This window comes from Leiobunum rupestre, chromosome 9, assembly GCF_980474605.1.
Source record: "Leiobunum rupestre chromosome 9, qqLeiRupe1.1.hap1, whole genome shotgun sequence".
NCBI classification, from domain to species: Eukaryota; Metazoa; Arthropoda; class Arachnida; order Opiliones; family Sclerosomatidae; genus Leiobunum; species Leiobunum rupestre.
This window is the reverse complement of record NC_143392.1, coordinates 48,372,378-48,393,081: the sequence shown is the minus strand read 5'-3', so window position 1 is coordinate 48,393,081 and position 20,704 is coordinate 48,372,378. Positions and strand designations below refer to the sequence as shown.

At 34.2% G+C, this 20,704-nt stretch overlaps 1 protein-coding gene across 1 annotated transcript; it reads left to right on the top strand.

Annotated features, from left to right (window-relative positions):
• Positions 1 to 45: 45 nt before the first annotated feature.
• Positions 46 to 2,763, top strand: LOC149928572 (uncharacterized). The gene is made up of 3 exons (XM_090158084.1): positions 46 to 99; positions 2,025 to 2,311; positions 2,542 to 2,763. Exons 1-3 carry the CDS (start codon positions 55 to 57, stop codon positions 2,759 to 2,761), a joined length of 552 nt encoding a protein of 183 aa, XP_090014210.1. The 5' UTR covers positions 46 to 54; the 3' UTR covers positions 2,762 to 2,763.
• The last annotated feature ends 17,941 nt before the right edge of the window (positions 2,764 to 20,704 follow it).

Here is a 20,704-nt window from a genome sequence, read left to right as displayed (position 1 = left end):
GAAAAAGGGTCTTTCATAAACACAGTCGAAGACTTAGTCGCCAGAAAAGACTTGATGTTGCATCTAGTTAACAATTTAGTAATAACTTATAAAATTCAGGTAAAACATTTTTGCAAATTCATGTTTAAAAAACCTTATCCAATAAAAACAATTATTGGGCCCATTAAGAAACGGCAAGTTTACCTAGAAAGGTTATTTAAAAAAAATAAATAACAATGCATATTTGACCACCTTGAGATATATCCGAAATTTACCACCATTTTCCTGAAACCGTTATTTTTAAAACAAAATATACAATGCCAAAAGCCAATCTAATTAAAATTAATATTAATCCACTTTTCAATAAAGTATCATCTTCAATAGAAATGACGGTGCGCCACTGTAAAAGTTAAGTTAAATATAACCAACACCAAATGAAATTGATGTGGCTTCGAGGTGAAATCCACCTTTCGCTGGGACTCATTCAGGCTTAGGATGATAAAGTTCACTCCTAGAGAAAGTTAGGATCCTTCTTCGAAGAAGTACACCGAAATTTGAGTCTCTAAACATAAATATATGACTTAATACTACATTATAATGCAAGTCTATGCTGCATTTAGTGTTGTAAGTTTGGAAATCAACAAGAACTGTTTATTCTTCATTGATTGGGAGCAGAAAAGTGAAGCAAATGTGCGTCGAGCATTATGTTGAGGCCAATAAAATCATTCGGAGCTGAAACAGCCAAAAGTTTTTATTGTTTCCTAAATCTTCATATTTAATTGAGAATCTGGTATCGGCTGCTAGCGTTTAACCTAAGAAGTATTTTGTAAAAAAATTACGTTGATAGTTTGGCCTTATGATCATAAAGCGTGAAACGTAAGTAAAAAATCGCATATTTCGAGGTAGGGGTTGTATCTTAAAATAAATTGTTTTAATAAACTCCAACGGTTACATGCTATATAAAAAGGCGCGCGCTGGTTCGAAAGGAAAAATCTTTTTGATCTTAAGAAATGCAGATAGATAAATTCCTTAACTTACGTGGCTAGATTTTTTTATCAGAATGTAGAGTTCTAAGTTGGAAAACCTTCCGGAAAATTACCGAGCCTTTTTTTATCCGAAGTTAGTAAGTTTCGTTTCAATCTCGTCTGGAAAAACCTGAATTAAGTTATGGTTTTTGAAATGGCCCATTATGGCTCAGTCTCAAATGAAGTTCGAGCTCTCAGTATGAGCCATAGAACGTTAAGCAGATTTGACGTTACTGCCCTTTTAAATGATAAAACTTTACTTAATTCATAATATTGCCAAAATTTAACCTAAAGGGTTTATTCACCCACACGCTCGGCAATTAAAGAAAGTTAAATAGGTTATCACAGAAAATATTTCACTGCATTATGAAAATAAGCAGTATTTCTCCTTAATCTATATAGTTAACTTAACAATAAGCAAATCAATCAATGTTATAAATTTTAACTTATGGACGATTCAAGTGTTGGTTTTTGCGACAGGAAAACCATACACAGTAGAGAAGCAAACACGCAAACGAAACAGAGTCCATAAATAACCATCGGAGGACGAAAAATTCTAGCTAAACGAATCTTTAATTAAACTAAAGACTTTTATTCATAAGCTGTGAAATTTGAATGAACTGTTAAGCTACCTTTAAATAAAGTAGGTAAACTTAAGCTCTAACTTTTTTGCTAACTGTAATTGTTTGAAAATGTTTGAACGCAAATAATAACGTACACTGCTGTTGTAAATAAAACAAACATTCATTTAAGTAATAAAACGTTTAAAAAGATTTTTAAACATCATTTACTGACTTTGTCAAATTATTTTATTTGAAAAATACGGGCGTATTGATGAGAAAATATCCTTAAATAGCCTAATTGCATATTCGATAAAAGTAGATAGCTGTGATTCGGCTATTATTTTGAATTTATTGAAAACATCCGCTTGCTTTAGAAAGAACATGTTACATTTGCAGGGTGTTGATTGTTGATGAAATATAAATATCTTTAATACATTCATTATTTTCATAATTTCAGTACAGCGACGAATATTCCTATCGATTGGTTCGGAATATTGGTGCAAATAGAATGGTCAGTCACTTTCATGAACGTGAAAAAGCAATGTTTAATTCCATCACGAGTGGTCGAGGAGCCTTCTTTCAGTATTTACCGTACGCGAATGGTTTTGCCGTCACACTTGAAAAGTATTTGAAACAATACGGCACATTGCTATTCATTGGAAACACAGAGTACGCGTTGAGCTACAATTTTATGGGTTTCAACAAACGAATTGGAGATGAACTCTTGGAACGAGTTAATTACTTGTAAGTTACCCATTTTTTTACAGATTTATTTATTTTAATTGATTAAATGAATTTTCTTTTGACTTGAAGGGTCGATTTCGGTTGGAATTCTCATTTAACGGGAATCGTTTCATTTAATTTGACAAAGTACATATGCATCAATCAAAGTGCATTGAGCACTATTTAATTGAAGAATTAATGATTTAACTAGCTTTTATTATTATAAAATAATGTTCCAAATCTCTTTGCAGAACCTCTCGTTTCTTTGAAACAGCTTACTATCAGCCCCGAAGGAACATCAACGATTGGAGATCGCGGAACTTAGTGTTTTCGTCCAAAGAAGAAATCAGCGATTTTGCTCCGATGAACTTCTTATTTCTTCTACCAGTTTTCAAAATCTGGTTATTTGGAATTACTCTCTCAGTCTTTATGGCGTTCTTTGAGATTTGTTTCAATTGTTTTTTATGTTAGAAGAAGGTCATATCGGAAATCTTAATAAAGTAGGTAAACTTAAGCTCTAACTTGTTTGCTAACTGTAATGGTTTGAAAATGTTTGAACGCAAATAATTTGTCTTGAGATACATACAATGCTGTTGTAAATAAAACAAACATTCATTTAAGTAACAAAACAATTAAAAAGATTTATAAACAGCAGTTACTAACTTAATGAAATTATTTTATTCGAAAAATACTGGCGTAATGATGAGAAAATATCCTTAAACAGCCTAATTGCATATTCGATAAAAGTAGATAGCTGTGATTTGGCTATTATTTTGAATTTATTGAAAACAGCCTCTTGCTTAAGAAAGAACATGTTTCATTTGAAGGGTGTTGATTGCTGATGCTTCATAAATATTTTTAAAAAATTCACTTTTTTTATTAATTTAGACCAGCGAAGGATATTCCTATCGATTGCTTAGGAATATTGGTAAAAATAGAATAGTTAGTTACTTTCATGAACGTGAAAAAACTATTCATAATTCCATCACGAATGGTCGAGGAGCCTACTTTCAGTATTTACCGTACACGAATGGTTTTGCCGTCAAACTTAAAAATTATTTGAAACAATACGGCACTTTACTATTCCTTGGAAACATGGAGTACGCGTTGAGCTACAATTTTATGGGTTTCAACAAACGAATAGGAGATAAACTCTTGGAACGAGTTAATTACTTGTAAGTTGCAGCGAAACATACCGCCAGGCGGAAGTCTGTTGCAATGCTAGAATACACCTAATCTAAGCCCGGGAAGATGACTTAACCTGAGCCGTCGGTTGCGAGGACCCAAAGTTAGCAACGTGTCTAGGGGAATTACTGTTAAAACTAAAAATTAAAGAAATACTCGAGATCAATCAGATTAAGATTTGCCAAGTAACTAAAATTATTTAATGCACACTAATAATAAGAAATTAACAATAAACATGAGGCATATAAACACTTTAAAAATTATCAAAGCAATCAATTAAACGCTACGCGACATAAAAATTAACACTACGCGAACATAAAAATTAACAAAATACTACAAAAGGGGAAATTATGCAATTGCAAATACGCTTGATCAAGGTAAGGGAAATGGGTATCTAATGTTTCTCTGGTGATGGTCATCGGATAACATTGCAATGACGTGGTGCGGGTTGGGCACGATGACTCTCGAATTACAGCACTGCTTTGTTGAGGGACTCCTCGTGGGTCGATGGACCACCGCTCTGCACTGATGCCGTAGACATGGCAATCGATTCGCCGTGAAAGTCCTTGCGCGGACCACTATCTAGGCACGAGCCGACACTGTTTACGTATTGTACCGCGATCCTTTTGGTAATCACGGTTACATTCACGCGCTTTTAGAGCCACGACGAGCGAACCTTTTAGGCCAACCTCGCTCTGCCAAAACTTCAGCTCCTCTGCCTTTTTCGTTTCAACCTCGTCTCTTTTTTCGTGTTTCCATCGTCTTACCTTTCATTTTTGTTCGGGACAGTGGGGAATTTCCACTGACCTCCTTGAACAATCACCGTTGCGCCAAGCTGGCGCCGTAGCCGCGTCCTACCCGTGTTTCCAAAATATTGGGAAATACCGAGAAACCCGTAAAGTTCCTATACCGGACCACATGACAATAATTCGCACAATAGAACGGAGTGGTTTTGGCAACCCTCTTCCGATAATCTCAAGAATATCAAGACAAGATGGGACGAGATAAGGGGGAATTAGTCACGCTGTTAACAAGGAGCCTCACAAAGCCCAAAAGTAGATTAGCGGGAAAAGCCCTGATCACTGGCATTTCCCGCACCTGAAAAATTTTGAAACTAACATTCTTGCTCGACTAGCGAACAAGAATTAAAGAAATGGCTATCCATACGCTTAAAGGGAAACTATCAATATTTAACGTTAAAAGTTACCCATTTTCTTACAGATTTATTTATTTTAATTCATTAAACGAATTTTCTTTTGACTTGGTGAAGGGTCGATTTCGGTTGGAATTCTCATTTAAAGGGAATCGTTTCATTTAATTTGACAAAGTACATATGCATCAATCAAAGTGCATTGAGCACTACTTAATTGAAGAATTAATGATTTTACTAGCTTTTCTTATTATAACATAATAGAACTTAATGTTTCAAATCTTTTTGCAAAACCTCTCGTTTCTTTGAAACAGCTTAATAAGCCCCAAAGGAACATCAACGATTGGAGATAGCGGAACTTAGTGTTTTCGTCCAAAGAAAAAATTAGCGATTTTGCTCCGATGAACCTCTTGTTTCTTCTACCTTTTTTCAAAATCTGTTTATTTGGATTTACTATCTCAGTCTTTATTGCGTTCTTTGAGATTTGTGTCAATTGTTTTTTATGTTAGAAGAAGGTAACACCGGAAATCGTAATCCAAAAACTAATATACTTTATTTGGTGTGCGACGTCAACCACTTAATTAAGTTATTTTACATTAAACTAATCATCTTCAAACTCAACCGCGGTGGCTAGGCGATAAAAATGATCACTTTACCAAGAACACCAGACTGAAATTTGGAAGACAATCAAGCTCACGTTACACAGTGTTTCAAAGATGCAAAATTTTACCAAAAATAAAAATGCTCGATAACAAATAATATAAATACATTTGTAAAAAGGAAATTATGGAGAGTGTTGCATCCTCAAAAGTGTAAAGCTCTGACCCCTAGCGGTGAAGTTATTTTCCGTGAAAGAGCACCGGGTTTTTGCTTTCGTCATTCGAAAGACCGTAACTAATTTAGAACGCGGAAAAAATAGTCATAAGGGGAATCAAGCAATAGTTACAACAAGGTAAAGGGTTGGAAAAAGCCATTTTTGAGCATATTAACACGTAATTTATTCCGAGAAACGCATGTAGATAACTTAAAATTTTTCAAAGTTGATTAGTAATTGTTACTATTAGTCCATTATTTAAGTGTTATAATTAGACAACTTGTACTTTATAAAAAGGCCTTATCCTAAATTATATATCCCGTGCAAAATTGAATGTTTAATATTACCTATATTTATGTTATCGACCAATTTAAAAACCATCCAACAAATGCGAAGGGTACCTATAAGTTCCGCCTTTTGATTTCGATGTCAGCGACATCAATTAAAAAAGAGTTATTTCACGACGAGCCGTAATTGGCTTTAAAACGTTTCGAACGAAAACCAATATTTATCGACAATGATACATTTATAACACTTAAGATAATGGAATTAAATGACAATATTTTATCTTCGCTCTCTTGAATATGAAAAGTCTAACTTTAAGAAGATAAAATACGTTTGTTTAAAAATATTTCTTGTCAATAATTTTCTTCAAATTTAAAAACCCAACTCTCTGTATAGGTTGAGACGGGAAACTTTAAAAAACAATATTGAATGGACTAACTGTAACGTTAACTTATAAATTTTGGAAAAATTAAAATTATTCACATGCGTATCTCGGAATAAATCGCGAGTTTATATGTTAAAATATAGCCTTTTCCTACCATTTAACTCGTTGTATTATTTTTTTAAATAACGTATAACTGTGATTTTTTCCCACATTCTAAATTCGCTTACATCTATCGAATTACACCCGGTTCTCCTTCAGGGAATGCAATTTCGCCGATAGGGGTCGAAGCTAATACCTTTTGTTGCTGCGTCAATCTTTATTATTTCCTTATTATGAAAATGTACATATTAATTTGTAAAGGACCATATTTTAATTGTGCCAAAATTTGGGCCCTTTGAAACACTGTGCGTCTGATGAAGCTAAAATCATCGCTTTTATCAAAATACGATAAGATTTTAAGATAATCTAAAATTAATCAAATAATTAAAATAATGTGAGCCGCTTTTGTAAAACCCAAGCAAAAATGTTACTTGTTTTAATACATGTATTTATCACCTTAATGAATAAATTGAAATTATTAATGTTACGCAACTACAACGTAGCAATAAATTTGAAATTGATGAAAGGATGAAACATAATTTTATTAGAATTTAGAACTTAGCACAAATTGATCACAAAACTACTTAAGTGAAGCTGACTGCCTAAATTTAAATTGGTTTTTCAATTAAAAAGCGTTCACCTAAAACCGTGTTAATATGGTATTTAAAATAAAAAGATTAAAAACGTATGAATTATCAAAATGATATTTAAAAAACCCGAGTGTTAAAAGAAATATTCCCGCTTCGATATCAATTTGACTTAGATGGTAAGGCTAGCTTTTAAGAAACAATTAAATAATAGAAATTTTGATAACTAATACATAGACTGTTGTAACTGATAATAAATACCATCGTTATGTCTATTGAACTTATATCTTTCCCCGTGTTATTTAATATAGTGTAACAAATGTTTTTAACTGTATATATATATAAAGGTACATAATATGTTGTGCACCACCTCTTTATCGACTTGCTATGAATAAACTCAGTTCATTTATATTAATATGGTGTCCTCCACCCACATATCGACAGATTCTGGGCTATAGCACGCTTCCACTGCGCCTAGATTAGTAGGACTGGCAAAAGGCGACGAAAAGCGAATTCGTGTACCAAATAAAGTGCAAGACCTGCAATATTGATACGAACCTGGAAAACCACAAGGCCATTGGCAACCGTCTGGTTTTCCAAACATAATACGACGGGAACGGCCAAGTCGAGCGACGAAAAGTTCGACTCGTTGCCAAAGGATTTACCCAGCAGTCTGGAGTGCATTTCCAAGAAACATTCGCCCCAGTCGTTAGATCCAGCTCAGTCGGCCCTTAATGTCATTGGCTGTGGAGCTTAACTTGATGGTTCATTTAATGGACGTCGTAACCGCATATCTAAATGGTGACGTTGATGAAGAAATATATATGGATGTACCAGATGGCCTCGCAGATGTCATCCAAGAAATCGTTAAAGCGAACAAAGTGATAAAGAAATTGGTCAAAACTTCTCTCAAATCGCTGTCCGACTGATAAGGATAAAAAAAGTATGTTGCATCAAGAAGACCTTGAAACTTTGACCCTTGTGTTTAAATTTCGAAGAAAGGTGAATACATATTGTTCATCGCCATTTACGTCGACCACTTAATCATTGCTTGCAAGAACGCCCGATGGATGGACGAGACGAAAGCCGAACTGAAAAGATATTTGAAATGAATAACCTGGTTGCCATTCACCATTTCCTAGGCATCGTAAAATCAACTATCAGCATGTCGAAATCCAAGTATACGGAGGTGGTACTTCAACATTTTTCAACGGAAGACTCAAAAGCATTATCTATCCCGCTAAAAGCCAATGAGAAGTGATAAAACCTGAATATCGATCTGAAGAGACCATGGAAAGTGTTCCGTACTAAAGCCTTGTCGGATCATTGATGTACTTGACGGTTTCCACTTGTCCAGATATCTTTTACGCCGTGAGCACCTTTAGTCAGTTCAATACCAACTACGACGAAGAGCACTGGAAAGCTGGAAAGTGAGTCTTACGTTATTTGAGGGGCTCACTTCACCATATGATTGTTTGGAAAAAGAGTGGGAGAAGAGCTTCAAGGTTTCGTCGATGCCGATTGCGGAGGCTGTATCATTGATCGTCGACAAAACTAAAATAATTCAACTCCTGACTTTAAGGGGAAATGTTGTAACTGAAAATAAAGACCATCGTTAGGTCTATGGAACTTTTATCTTTTCCCTTTTGTTTGTAAACTGTATAAATATAAAAGTAACATAATTTATTGTCCACCACCTCTTTATCAACTTGATCTGAATAAACTGAGTTCATTTTATTTTAATCTGGTGTCCTCTATTCACATAACAACATAAATAATGTTAGTTAAACTTGAAATACACTTAATTAGCACTCTTCAACAAATAATTTTAACTGTATTGATTTAAACTTTATAGAAAGACTGTTACTTACTTCTTTTATTAATTAATTTCCTTCAGACAGGACTGGTGTCTTCCTTCAATTACGCTCTGTATTTTGTCGGATTATTTTTCCTTTTAACTGAAACGATTGAAGAGTTATGCCCGCTGGTTTAGGGTCCCCGAATTGCGCTGAAACGATAGCGTGAAAACTGAATTGTGAATTGTAACGCTCAGAACTAACGAAACGTTTTTCTAAGAACATTATTTATTATACGAAATATACCAAGTAAATAAGTAACTTAATTACAAGGCTAGTGTTCAACAATCAAGTGACGCTATCTATTGAAGCGACACACTTGCGTTTGAATTTAACCAGATTCCCATGCTCGTTTCCTGAATGTGATTGGTCAATTCGAATCGAATATTATCAAACGCCGGTGTGGCCTTCTAGGGTGTTAGGGTTTAAGTTGTGTTGGTAACCAGGTAAATATTTCTGAAATAATTCTGAAATCTTGTAACTTTCTTTATAATAGTTGCAAAAAAAAGATAAAGCACTTCATTTTTGTTTAACTATTATTATTTTACAAATTTTTTGCTTAATAGAGGTGCATATAAATTTGAACACCGGGCGAATACATTAGCCGCTTATCGGAATATCCGGAATTATTAAAATGTTCCAAAATGTAATGAAAAATATAAGTTTTAGAAAACGAATTGTTATTTAAACCGTTGGAACACTAAATGTATGCATTTATTTTCAAATTTGTTTTTAAGCTCCTCTAAATTGTAATAAGTGCAGTTTCCCGCAGACCATCGTACTTTCATAGATGTTTTTGGTAGATAAATTCGTCTTTGGTCTGGCGTATTATCTATCGTGACCAGTTTCACGCATACCCCTTTCAAAAGGCTCAAGCCATAAATAAAGCGGACTTTTCAGTTTCCGAGTATTCTGTTGACATCCAACGAGGGAAATTTCTCAAGAGACGGACTTCTTAATATGCATAACAACCACAAGTGTAGCCACAGAAACCCACATTCGACTAGTGTTAAGGCTCAGAAATTTCAATTAAGTCTAAGCGTCTGATGTGGAGTTGTCGGTGACCATTCAGTTGGACCTCATTTTTACTGCCTAGGCTAAAATGAAAAACTAACTGACGTTTTCTTCAGGAAAATTAAACCGAGTCACTTGTCGACGTGCCGATGGGAACCAGACGATGTGCCGTTGGGAACCAGACAACGAATGTGGTTTTAACATGACGGAGCACCAGCCCATTTCAGTAGAGTTGTAAGAGTCCAGAGGTCGTGAAGCATTCATTCGACGGACCCATCATGCATTTATTCGAGCTGGCGGTGGTAATTTGAAGAATACCTGTATTTGTTGTTAATTTTTTAAATCCTTTTAATTTAACTAGTACCATATGAATGGTATTGAGTCGTTTAATTTAGGTTGGTATTTCTTAAATCATTATTAAACCAAACATACTTCGAACAGACCACATATCAACTTTAAGCGCTAGTTAATAATTTAATCGTTTCATCAATGGACAAAGGTTATTTATTACTAACAATTTGATTTAAGACAGAATATAGTTTGTACATTTGCGCAATTTTAGTCGTTCTAGTCGTTTTTTTGGGCCCAATCCTTTGAAATAAAGCACTGTAGGACCCATGTTCATTTGCCCTTTTCGACAAAATTTGCACCCAAATTACGCGCTTTCGAGGTCACGACACGCTCATCTGAACATCCCTGTTAAGGTGTTTTCCGTTGTTTGTGTATGCGCCAAAGTGGTTTCGCCTATCTTTTCCGAAGATGGTCAGATATTAACAACGTTCTATACGCAAGACAGATAAATGCTTACCCGAAAGGATCCTCCCCGTAAGATAAATAATTGATGTTTTGACGCCTGAAAACACAAAAGCTGAGTAACTTGGTTTTTTCTTTAAAGAGTGTTGTGAGTTATAAGATGATTTTGGATTTCAGTGGTGCAATCCGATGTGTTTTATCATAAATATTCCGGAATATATAATTTTTTAAGGCTTATATGTCTCAGGTTCTATATACCAAAGGGCGCGAGAGGATGCTAAGCTCCCCTACACGAACACTTGGACGGCTCCAACCACCCCTAAAATATATAGAAAATGGTACTTTCAACTAGTGTATTGAATATGGTTAGGAAACAGGGTTTAGAGTTTAACTGACGAGATAATTTGTAGGAGGCTCCCAACAGTTTTTAAGACTTAGCCACGATGTGATCGTTGTGGTATGAATTATTGTTAAAGTGAACTTCGAGATATTTGACAGTTTTTACTGTAGTGAGAGAGACGCCATCTATATTGTAATTGAAAAATTTTGGTAGTGTATTCCGAGTGTAACTTATTACAACCGTCTTCCTAGCATTTATTGGAATTTTATTCCGACAGCACCAGAGATTAAGTTGGTCTTATTCCTTTTGTAGCAAATGACTATCCGAGATATATCGAATTTCTTTGGCGAACGTATGGTCGTCAACCAAATGGAACACAGGAGAATACTTAACTGCAGTCGGTATGTCGTGAATATTAAGATTAAAAATAACGGTCCCAACGACGACCCTTGTAGCACACCGCATGTGACGTCATAACGGACGTCGGTAATTTCATCGTTGATTTTAATGTAGTTGATGCGATTAGATAAATTCAATTCAATTCAAAATATATCTCGATATATCTCTTTATATATAACCAGCAAGTTAATACACTTTCTACAATTCTCGTTAATATTATAAATTACGTTTATTTATACAAATTAAATTAAAAACTAAAAACCGCCCAAATAAAATAAAAATAAAAATACACAAATCGTTTAAAAATAGGTCGTCAAATTAGTACCTTAGGTACTCCTATTAAAATTAAATGTTCATAAATTAATATCATTCAATTTTTATACAGATATTGTTATTTGTCACGTTAAATGATTTTGCATAAAGATATCATTATTTAAACCGTAATTATTAAAAATGGACATGACTCTATTATCTGAAAAATTATACTTGGATACTATGAGATTATTAACAAATTTGATATATCGTTTCAATAATGAATGGGTAGTTGGTTCAATTTTTTATTTATTTAAAAACTCACAAGGAGAGTACCCGAGTTGTTTATTGCCGATTTTGTTAAAAGTCGGGCGTAATGTAGAGCTATATGAAATATGAAATTTCCCAAAAGGAGACGTTGCACTACCCATTCGATTTGCTATGGCAACCGAAAATGTTTTTGATCACTTAAAACAATAAAATCTCCAGTTAAAAAAAGCATGGTATTTTCTCGGTTTCACTGGGTCCTAGCTACGAAAATTTTGAAAAATTTTGAAAATCGCGAAATGTGTCATTTAGACCAGAGTTAGGGAAATTTCATCAAGTTTGGCTAAATTGAAACATTTTTAGGGTAAATTTGTAGCAAATTTTGGGTAAAATAAGGAAAAAATCTTATTTTGGTTGTAAGTGGTCAAAACATTTTCGGTTGCCATGGCAAATCGAAGGGGTAGTGCAACGTCTCCTTTTGGGAAATTTCATATCTCATAGAGATCTACATTACGGCCGACTTTGAACAGAATCGGCAATAAACACCTCGGGTACTCTCCTTGTCAGTATAGCTTAGCAAATTTTCGATATTTCTATTTTACTTTAAAATAATTTTACATAAATGGAAGCATTTATTTTGTATGTTATCTAATTTGTGTAGATTAGTTTTACAAGTACTGGAAAAACTACCGAGCAGTAAAAAATAGAGGACATTATCAGGGGTTTGTATAGAGATATTAAACATGGTACTGATTTTATTTGCTTGGCTATTTTGAATGTGGCGCCTAATTATTTGTTACTTTTTATACATATTTGATTAACGTGTTCGTGAAATAAAGGTTTAGAGTTGAAATGCACCCCTTATTCCCCAACATTATGCTTTATGCTAGGCTAATACCCAAGGCACCGCCTTAGGCCTAAGTCATCATGCGACTTTTGAAGCCCTTAATTCAGGTGGCCGGGTTACAATGCGTAGGAGGGTGGTGGCAAGCCCTTCATGCCACGAGATCGAGTCAACAGCTCCCTACACTAATTATTACTGTTAAGCTAAGCACGTTTTTATGTAAGGGAAACCGAAGAACTCGGGGAAAAATCCCTTGAACCACTGTTGAGAGAATTTGCAAACTCAACGCAGAAGGAGTTGTTCCCAGTTTTCACCCAGTGCCAAAAGCTGGGATTCGACCCGGCTCCTCTTGCTGCGAGGCGAAAGTGCTAACCACTCCGCCAAAACAAATTGTTACTTATAATATATATTCATCAACTACTGTTTTTTCATTGTTATTTGGTATATTATTTCTATTACATCAAGTTCCAAGTTCATAAAGATCAGTTTCCCCTGTAGCACCTGAAATCATTTAATGGTTGGGGTACAGTCGAAAAGTCGCCTTATAGTCGAAGACCAAATGCCGACCTAAAACCGCCAGAACTTTTTTCGACACTAAAACCGTAAATTCATTTTGGGACTATTTATGGTCAGTATGCCGACCATTATCCGACTTAAAATAGACCTTTTGTACTTTGGAAAAGGGGATATTTTAATTACTTTCTAATTATTTCATGATTTTCGGAGATAATTTTTAATTCGCTTTCATATTTTCTTCAAATTTATTTGTATTCGAAAAACGCGGCATCAAATAATTAGATCAGTTTTGGGTTGGAAAAAAGCACCAATTTAAAGTCGACCCGACATCGTTTCGGAGTAGGTTCTTAGGTCTATTAAAAGGTGGTAAGAATTCAACGTTTTGTATTCGGCCGACCCATTTACCCCTAGGACATTTCAATTCAAAAGTCGACCGACCATCGGCCGACTTTAGTTTTTAGTACCTTTTTCCGACGTCGGCCCGAATCTAATTTGCTACAGGGGTTGTAGTCGACTACAGTCCGCGAGTGAAGTTACCGAGATGGACAATTTATGATCGTCTACTAATTGGAATAAATTTGAGTGATTTAATAATGAGGGGATGTCCGAAAATATAGACATTAAATAGTAGAGGCCCAAGAGAGGATCCTTGACGAACTCCGCATACGACGTCGTATGACACTTTGGTAATTTCACCCTTAATTTTGACATAGTTGCGTCGTTCGTTGAGATAATCTTTAATCCAGTTGAGTATGTTTCCCACCGGACCATGATGTGCCAAATTTACAAGTACTCTGGGGTGCGATACTCAGTCAAATGCCTTTGACAGGTCGACCTGCCCACGACAAGATACCACTATTTCTACAAAATTTGTTGAACAAGCTAGATTTGTTTCAACTGACCGACCAGTGAGGAACCTATTCTGGGATTTAGGTAAAAATAATTTAAACCATTGGTGGTAGTGTTTGTTATTACCTAGTCAAATACCATTGCCAATGAGTTCAAGACTGTAATCGGTCTATAGTTTGACGCTAGCCTATAAAGCCGTTTTTAAATACTGCAGTTATAACACTAGTTTCCAATCGCTGGGAAACGTTGCTTTGGTTAAAGATAGGTTGGAGATATAGGTCAGTGGTTTGATTAAAATTGCAACGCAGCCTTTAAAAATAAAGTTGGGAATAGAATCTTGGCCAGATACAACCTTAGATTTGAGCCTTTTGATGGCGTCCTCTACGTCCTTTTCTACGATGGTAAGGTTAAAAAATTATAAGGTTGTACATCGTGAAGTACAGTGCGATCGAGGTGATGAACAGATGTGTCTTTATCTATATTTTAAAAACTATTTGCAAACTCAGTGGCTATTTCAGAGTTTTTATTAATAAGATGTTCATTTTTTAAAAGACTTATGAACTGTCTGGACTTCTGTCCACTATGTTTCAGAAATCGGTTTTTGTGGCAACAAAACCACGATGATATATACATAAAATATTTTTGCATATTTGGATTCTCCAGGAAATGAAGATGACCCCTGCAGTAAAATTGTCAGTTACGCCCCCTAGCGGCGAAGATCGATTCCTACTGCGTTTTATACTATTTTGGTTATGGAATCGGGTTGGCAATACGATTCTTAGCAAATACTAAAAACTTGATCGAAAAATCTTATTTAGAATACGAAATATTAACGAAAAACCGCCAAAAATCGTACCAAATCTTCGATCTTTAATCGATTTTTTAACAAAGAACGGGCAGGTACAGATCACAAATTTCTTTTGAAATAGTTAGAGTCTCTTTATTGTATACCGCTGAAAAACCTTTGCGACTTTTCGTAGTTTTCCAGTAATTTACAATCTAATTTGTATAAATATTTCCGAAAAATAACCCACAAATAGCCCAACATTTGGCTATTTTTGGGCTAGAAACGAGAAATACCAATTACTTTACAAACTTGATACATTTATTCTAAAAAATCTGATTTACGTTTTTTAAGCTAGACTTAGGTAAAATCTGAAAAGTTTTTTACCAATTTTTTACGAATTCGAAGCAAATTCCTTTTAATAAATCGCGTTCAGTTTAACAGATTTAAAATACAGATTGCGACAATGGAAGAGCTGCAGTCAAAAACGAATTTTTCAATCAAAAAGTCAGATTTGGTCCACATATTTAAATCGGAAAAGATGTTGATAGTTGTGTACAAAAAGGACTTACTTTAATGGGCGATAATGTAAAAGGTAATTTTACAGATATGGAAATTAAATGTCTTAAAACTGCTTTAAAAATGAAAAAAAAAAACCCTTTGAAAAATGGTGGAAAGAGTCTAACAGGACTATGTCTAACTTCATGAAGAAACACGCGTCGTGGCTGCACACAGAGTTTTTATTTCCCAAAGAGGTAATTACATCTAGCCTCGAGGAAGAAAATCTACTCGAATGTGGTTCTTCATCACCGTCTACTTCTACTGTTGGTAGACCAGCGCTAGAGTACTCAAATGCGAAATCAAGAGCTAAAAATTAAAGGTCAGTGCTCTAGCGAGTGAAATGGCGGAAAAACCCACAGAGCAAATTTTGAAATCAACGAGGCTTGCTTGGAAGATTCAAGGCGAAAACCAATTATCTAATGTTTTGGAAGAATTACTTAAAAGTCCAAGTCGGGTTACGAGAGCTCAGCAGTATATTAATAATCCGACTCCGACATGTACAGCTTGTACTGCGGACGAAGTGCTGTCCCTAATTATAGATGGCAATTTATCTGTCGCCACTTATCAAATGTTACGCCAAACAGCCATATTACCAAGTTCTCGAGGCTAAGTCACATTGTAGGCCACAATCTATCGAAGTATCAGACACTGTCGCTTCAGTACCTTTACAGGTCTTGCTAGATCACACCGTTTTCAGAATAATTAAGCTGCAAGATGAAGTTCTTCAAAATTTCGCCAAAGCCTCAAACATTAAATCCGTCGACCTTGTGCTTTTTGCTTCGTGCGGTTTCGATGGAAGTATGAGTCAATCGCGATACAAACAGAAATTCGATGGTGTGGATGAAATTTCGGATGCCGCCTTATTTGTTACAACAATGATCCACTTTCGTCTTAGCTCTAGTACTGGACATATAATTTGGAACACTCCGAACTCCTTAGTCAATTAGGTTTTGCAGGCCACTGAGGATCCAATTTATAAAAGAAAGTACAGATTCTATTTTAAATGAAAAAGACTTCATTGAAAAGCAGATTGACAACCTTCAACCTTTGACTTCACCATTATCGAATGGTTTAAGTGTAACCATCAAATATAAACTTTATTTAACGATAATCGATGGAAAAGTTTTAAGTATTATATCTGGGGCGAAGTCTCAACAAACTTGCTCAATATGTGGTTCAACACCAGCACAATTTTATCAAATCGTTCGCAAACCAAGACGCAACGCGGATAAATTTAATTACGGAATTAGTTCTCTTCACGCGTGGATAAGATTTTTTGAGTTTTGCCTGCAATAGAACTTTTTCAAGAACCGGAGATACACGTTGTAGCTGAGATTTCTTATGAAATTTGAACTTAACTAATTTGAACTCTGATTCTGATACCAGACCTGAAGACCCAGAAATATAAATTTGTGGATAAATAATTTGAAATCTAGCCCAAAAATAGCCAAATGTTGGGCTATTTGTGGGCTATTTTTCGGAAATATTTTTACAAATTAGATTGTAAATTACTGGAAAACTACGAAACGTCGCAAAGGTTTCTCAGTGGTATACAATAAAGAGACTTGTCCTCTAACTATTTCAAAATAAATGTTTGATCTGAACCGGCCCGTTCTTTGTTAAAAAATCGATTAAAGATCGAAGATTTGGTACGATTTTTGGCGGTTTTTCGTTAATATTTCGTTTTCTAAATAAGATTTTCGATCAAGTTTTTAGTATTTGCTAAGAATCGTATTGCCAACCCGATTCCATAACCGAAATAGTATAAAACGCAGTAGGAAACGATCTTGGCCGCTAGGGGGCGTAACTGAAAATTTTACTGCAGGGGTCATCTTCATTTTCTGGAGAATCCAAATATGCAAAAATATTTTATGTATATATCCTCCTCAATTGTTGCCACAAAAACCGATTTCTGAAACATAGTGAGCTGTCAGTTCTTATTGACAAAGGTCCAAAATGTTTTACTGTCTTTGCCAATGGAGTCGGATATATTTCGTTCACGGGTCGCCTTATGTCTGGCAAGGAGATGTTTCGTTAGAGTACGTTGTACGGCGAATTTTTCCTTACTTTCAATTGAGAGTTCCCATTTGTATTTTCGGTGTAGATACACTGCAAATCTTTTGAACACCTAAAAGACGTTTAAAGAACGCCTTTAGAACGCCAAAAAGTGAAACCAAATTGGAGCATCTGACATCTGTTGAACGCTTGGGCAGATGTACTCTTAGCGTTTATTAGGTGTAATAAAGTGCACTCTAGGTGTACGTTAGACGATCTTTATCCGTTTCCACAAGTGCACTTTTCGGAACACCAAGAGAACAATAGTGAAACCAAATTGGAGCATCTGTAATGCATACAGAAAAAAGCACCAGAACACTAAATGAACACAAAGGGAACATTTAACGAAGGCATGCAGCTCAATGCTTTAGCTCCTTGATCACTGTTAACAATTACTGTTAAATTTACAGTAATTTACCTGGAAAATGCATGCAAACTTTACAAGTAAAAACCGTTTGCTACAGTATATATAATATACATTTGGATGTATAAAGTGCAATTAACAGTATTTTAAAAATATAACCTTCAATGTACTATCCTGTTGTGACAAGGAATTACGCTGTTGTTATAGGCATAACGAAATTAAATTTAAATATCAGTTATTACATATTAAGTATGTACATAAGTGACCTAAACAAATTTTTTATTTTAATAGGAATTTTCGATTTAAATATATAAAAGTAAATTATTGAATGAACTAATTTATTTCAAAGACGTGGTACCCCTATAAAGAATTAAAACAAATTAAGTTAACAAAATTTACTAATAATAGATTCACAATTTTTACAGTGGTTAAATTACAAAGCTGCCCACAAGCCCCACATTGGTTAACATCTATTATATTTATTTATTTTTTTAAATTTCAACAACATGTAACTTTTCTGGCTATTTAAAATTTAATAGTCCATATAATATTACACAAATTCTACCAGTTTAATATTCTTCAATCTTGATTTTCATAAATACCGCAAAAATATGTTTTATAATTGAAACTCTTCAATGTCTTCTTTGAGTGTACTGCAGCTAAACAATAAAATAATTTTAATAAATGAACCTTAAGCACTATAGGGTTTAAGGCGGGTTTTTGTCATCCAAAAGTTATGATTAAATGCAATTGCAAAAAATAGAGAAAAGATTTAAATGACTACTAAAATTTCATAATAAACAAAATCCTAATTATTTTTTTTTAGTGGTGCCTTACACAATAGGTGATCCCAGACCAATAAAGAATTATATTTAAAGGCAACTTCCCTTAAATTGCAGGCTATAAACACTGAAGCTTATAGTTGCGTTGGTTAAAAAAAAAGTGGTTATATTTGGGTTCAATAATTGCGATTCTGGGTTAAAATTTTAATATATTAAGGTTATCACATAGAAGAAAGCTTCAATGAAAATTTTCCATATCCTACCATAAACAATGGGTGAACACAGAATAACAATGCCTATTTTCAACTATATTTAAAGGCAACTTCCCTTGCATTTAATTCTGGAAACACTGAACCTGCGTTCAACACAAAACTTTAATTATTGCAAATTTTTAACCAAATATATGTTACCGCTTTATTTTTTAACCTACACAGCTAATCAGACTTGGGTAAGGTGGTTTTTAATGAGGGTTCAATTACAATTGAAAAAAAGCTTGAACTTTGTTGAGATGTTTTATACTCTGCACCCTATATCACTTATTTAAAAGTTCAAGCAATGTTTTTTCAAATGTGATTGAACAGTCACTAAAAATACCCTACTGAATCTCTGTGTAGGTTAAAATGAAAATGGTGAAATTGTTTTTTAGTTCAATAATTCTGCTTTGGTGTTAAAAATTTGCATACATTAACGTTAATGCTTGTTTTCAGCATTAAATGTAATGGGAAATGCCTTTATATATAGTTAAAAATAATCATTATCAGTCTGTGGTAAATTTATTGATTCTGCTAGAAAAGTAAAAATATTTATGTAGACCACTTTTTAAAATTTGAATTTGATATTTTGGTAGCCAAGTACCTATCTCCCCCATTCTATTTAAACCATTACTTAAAACAACCTTCCCCAAGTCTGACAGGCTGTGTAGGCTAAAAATGAAGTGGCTAGATATTTTTAGCTTTAATAGTTGTATTTCTAGGTAAATCATTTGCATTTATTAAAGGTATAGTGTGAACGGAGCTTAAGCTTTTAAATAAGTGATATAGGGTGCAGAGTATTAAAATCTCAATAAAGCTTAAGCTTTTTTTCTTCAATTGTAATCGAACCCGAAGGGTTAACCCTTTTTGAAATCAGGTGTACAAATCAGCAGGGAAATCACTGAAATCACTGCAAATCAGTAGCTTCCATAACGTTAAATCAAAAGTGAAATCACGTGAAATCTGAAATCAGGGGTACAAAATTTTGCAACAGTGAATAACCCCTCGATTGAACCCTCATTAAAAACAACCTTGTCCAAGTCTGACTAGCTGTGTAGGTTAAAAAATAAAGTGGTAACATATATTTGGTGAAAAATTTGCATTAATTAACGTTTTGTGTTGAACTTGCAGATTCATAGTTTTCAGAATTATATGTAAGGGAAGTTCCCATTAAATATAGTTGAAAATAGGCATTGTTAGTCTTTGTTCACCCATAGATTGTGGTAACAAAATGGTAAATTTCCATTTAGACAACTTTTTCAAATTTGAGTTTTAAATAAATGATAATGGTGCAGAGTATCTAAATTTCAAATTCAAATTTCAACAAGTTGTCTAAATGAAAATTTTCCATTTCTTTACCATAATCAATGGGTGAACACAGATTATAATTAAAAAAAAAGCTTAAGCTTTGTTGAGATTTTAATACTCTGCACGCTATATCACTTATTTAAAAGCTCAAGAAATTGTTTTTTCAAATGTGATTGAACCCTCACTAAAAACAACCTTCCCCAACTCTGAATCGCTGGGTAGGTTAAAATGAAAATGGTGAAATTATTTTTGAGTTCAATAATTCTGGTTCAGTGTGAAAAATGTGTATAAATTAACGGTTATGCGTTGAAAAATCTTCAGTGTTTTCAGAATTAAACTTAATGGAAATTGCCTTTAAATATATTTCAAAATAATCATTATCAGTCTGTGTCCACTTATTGATTATGGTAGGAGATGGGAAATTTTCATTTAGATAGTTTTTTTAAAATTTGAGTTTGAAATTTTGATACCCTATACCATTTATTTAAAAGCTCAAGCAATTTTTTTTCCATATGTGATTGAAATCTCACTAAAAACAATCTTCCCCAAGTCTGACAGGCTGTGTGGGTTAAAAATGAAATGGCTAAATATTTTTGTTTTCAATAGTTGTACTTCTGGGTAAAAATTTGCATTTATTAAAAGGTATCGTGTTGAACGGTCCCGGAGCTTCAGTGTTTTTAGAATTAAATGTAGGGGATGTTGACTTTAAATATA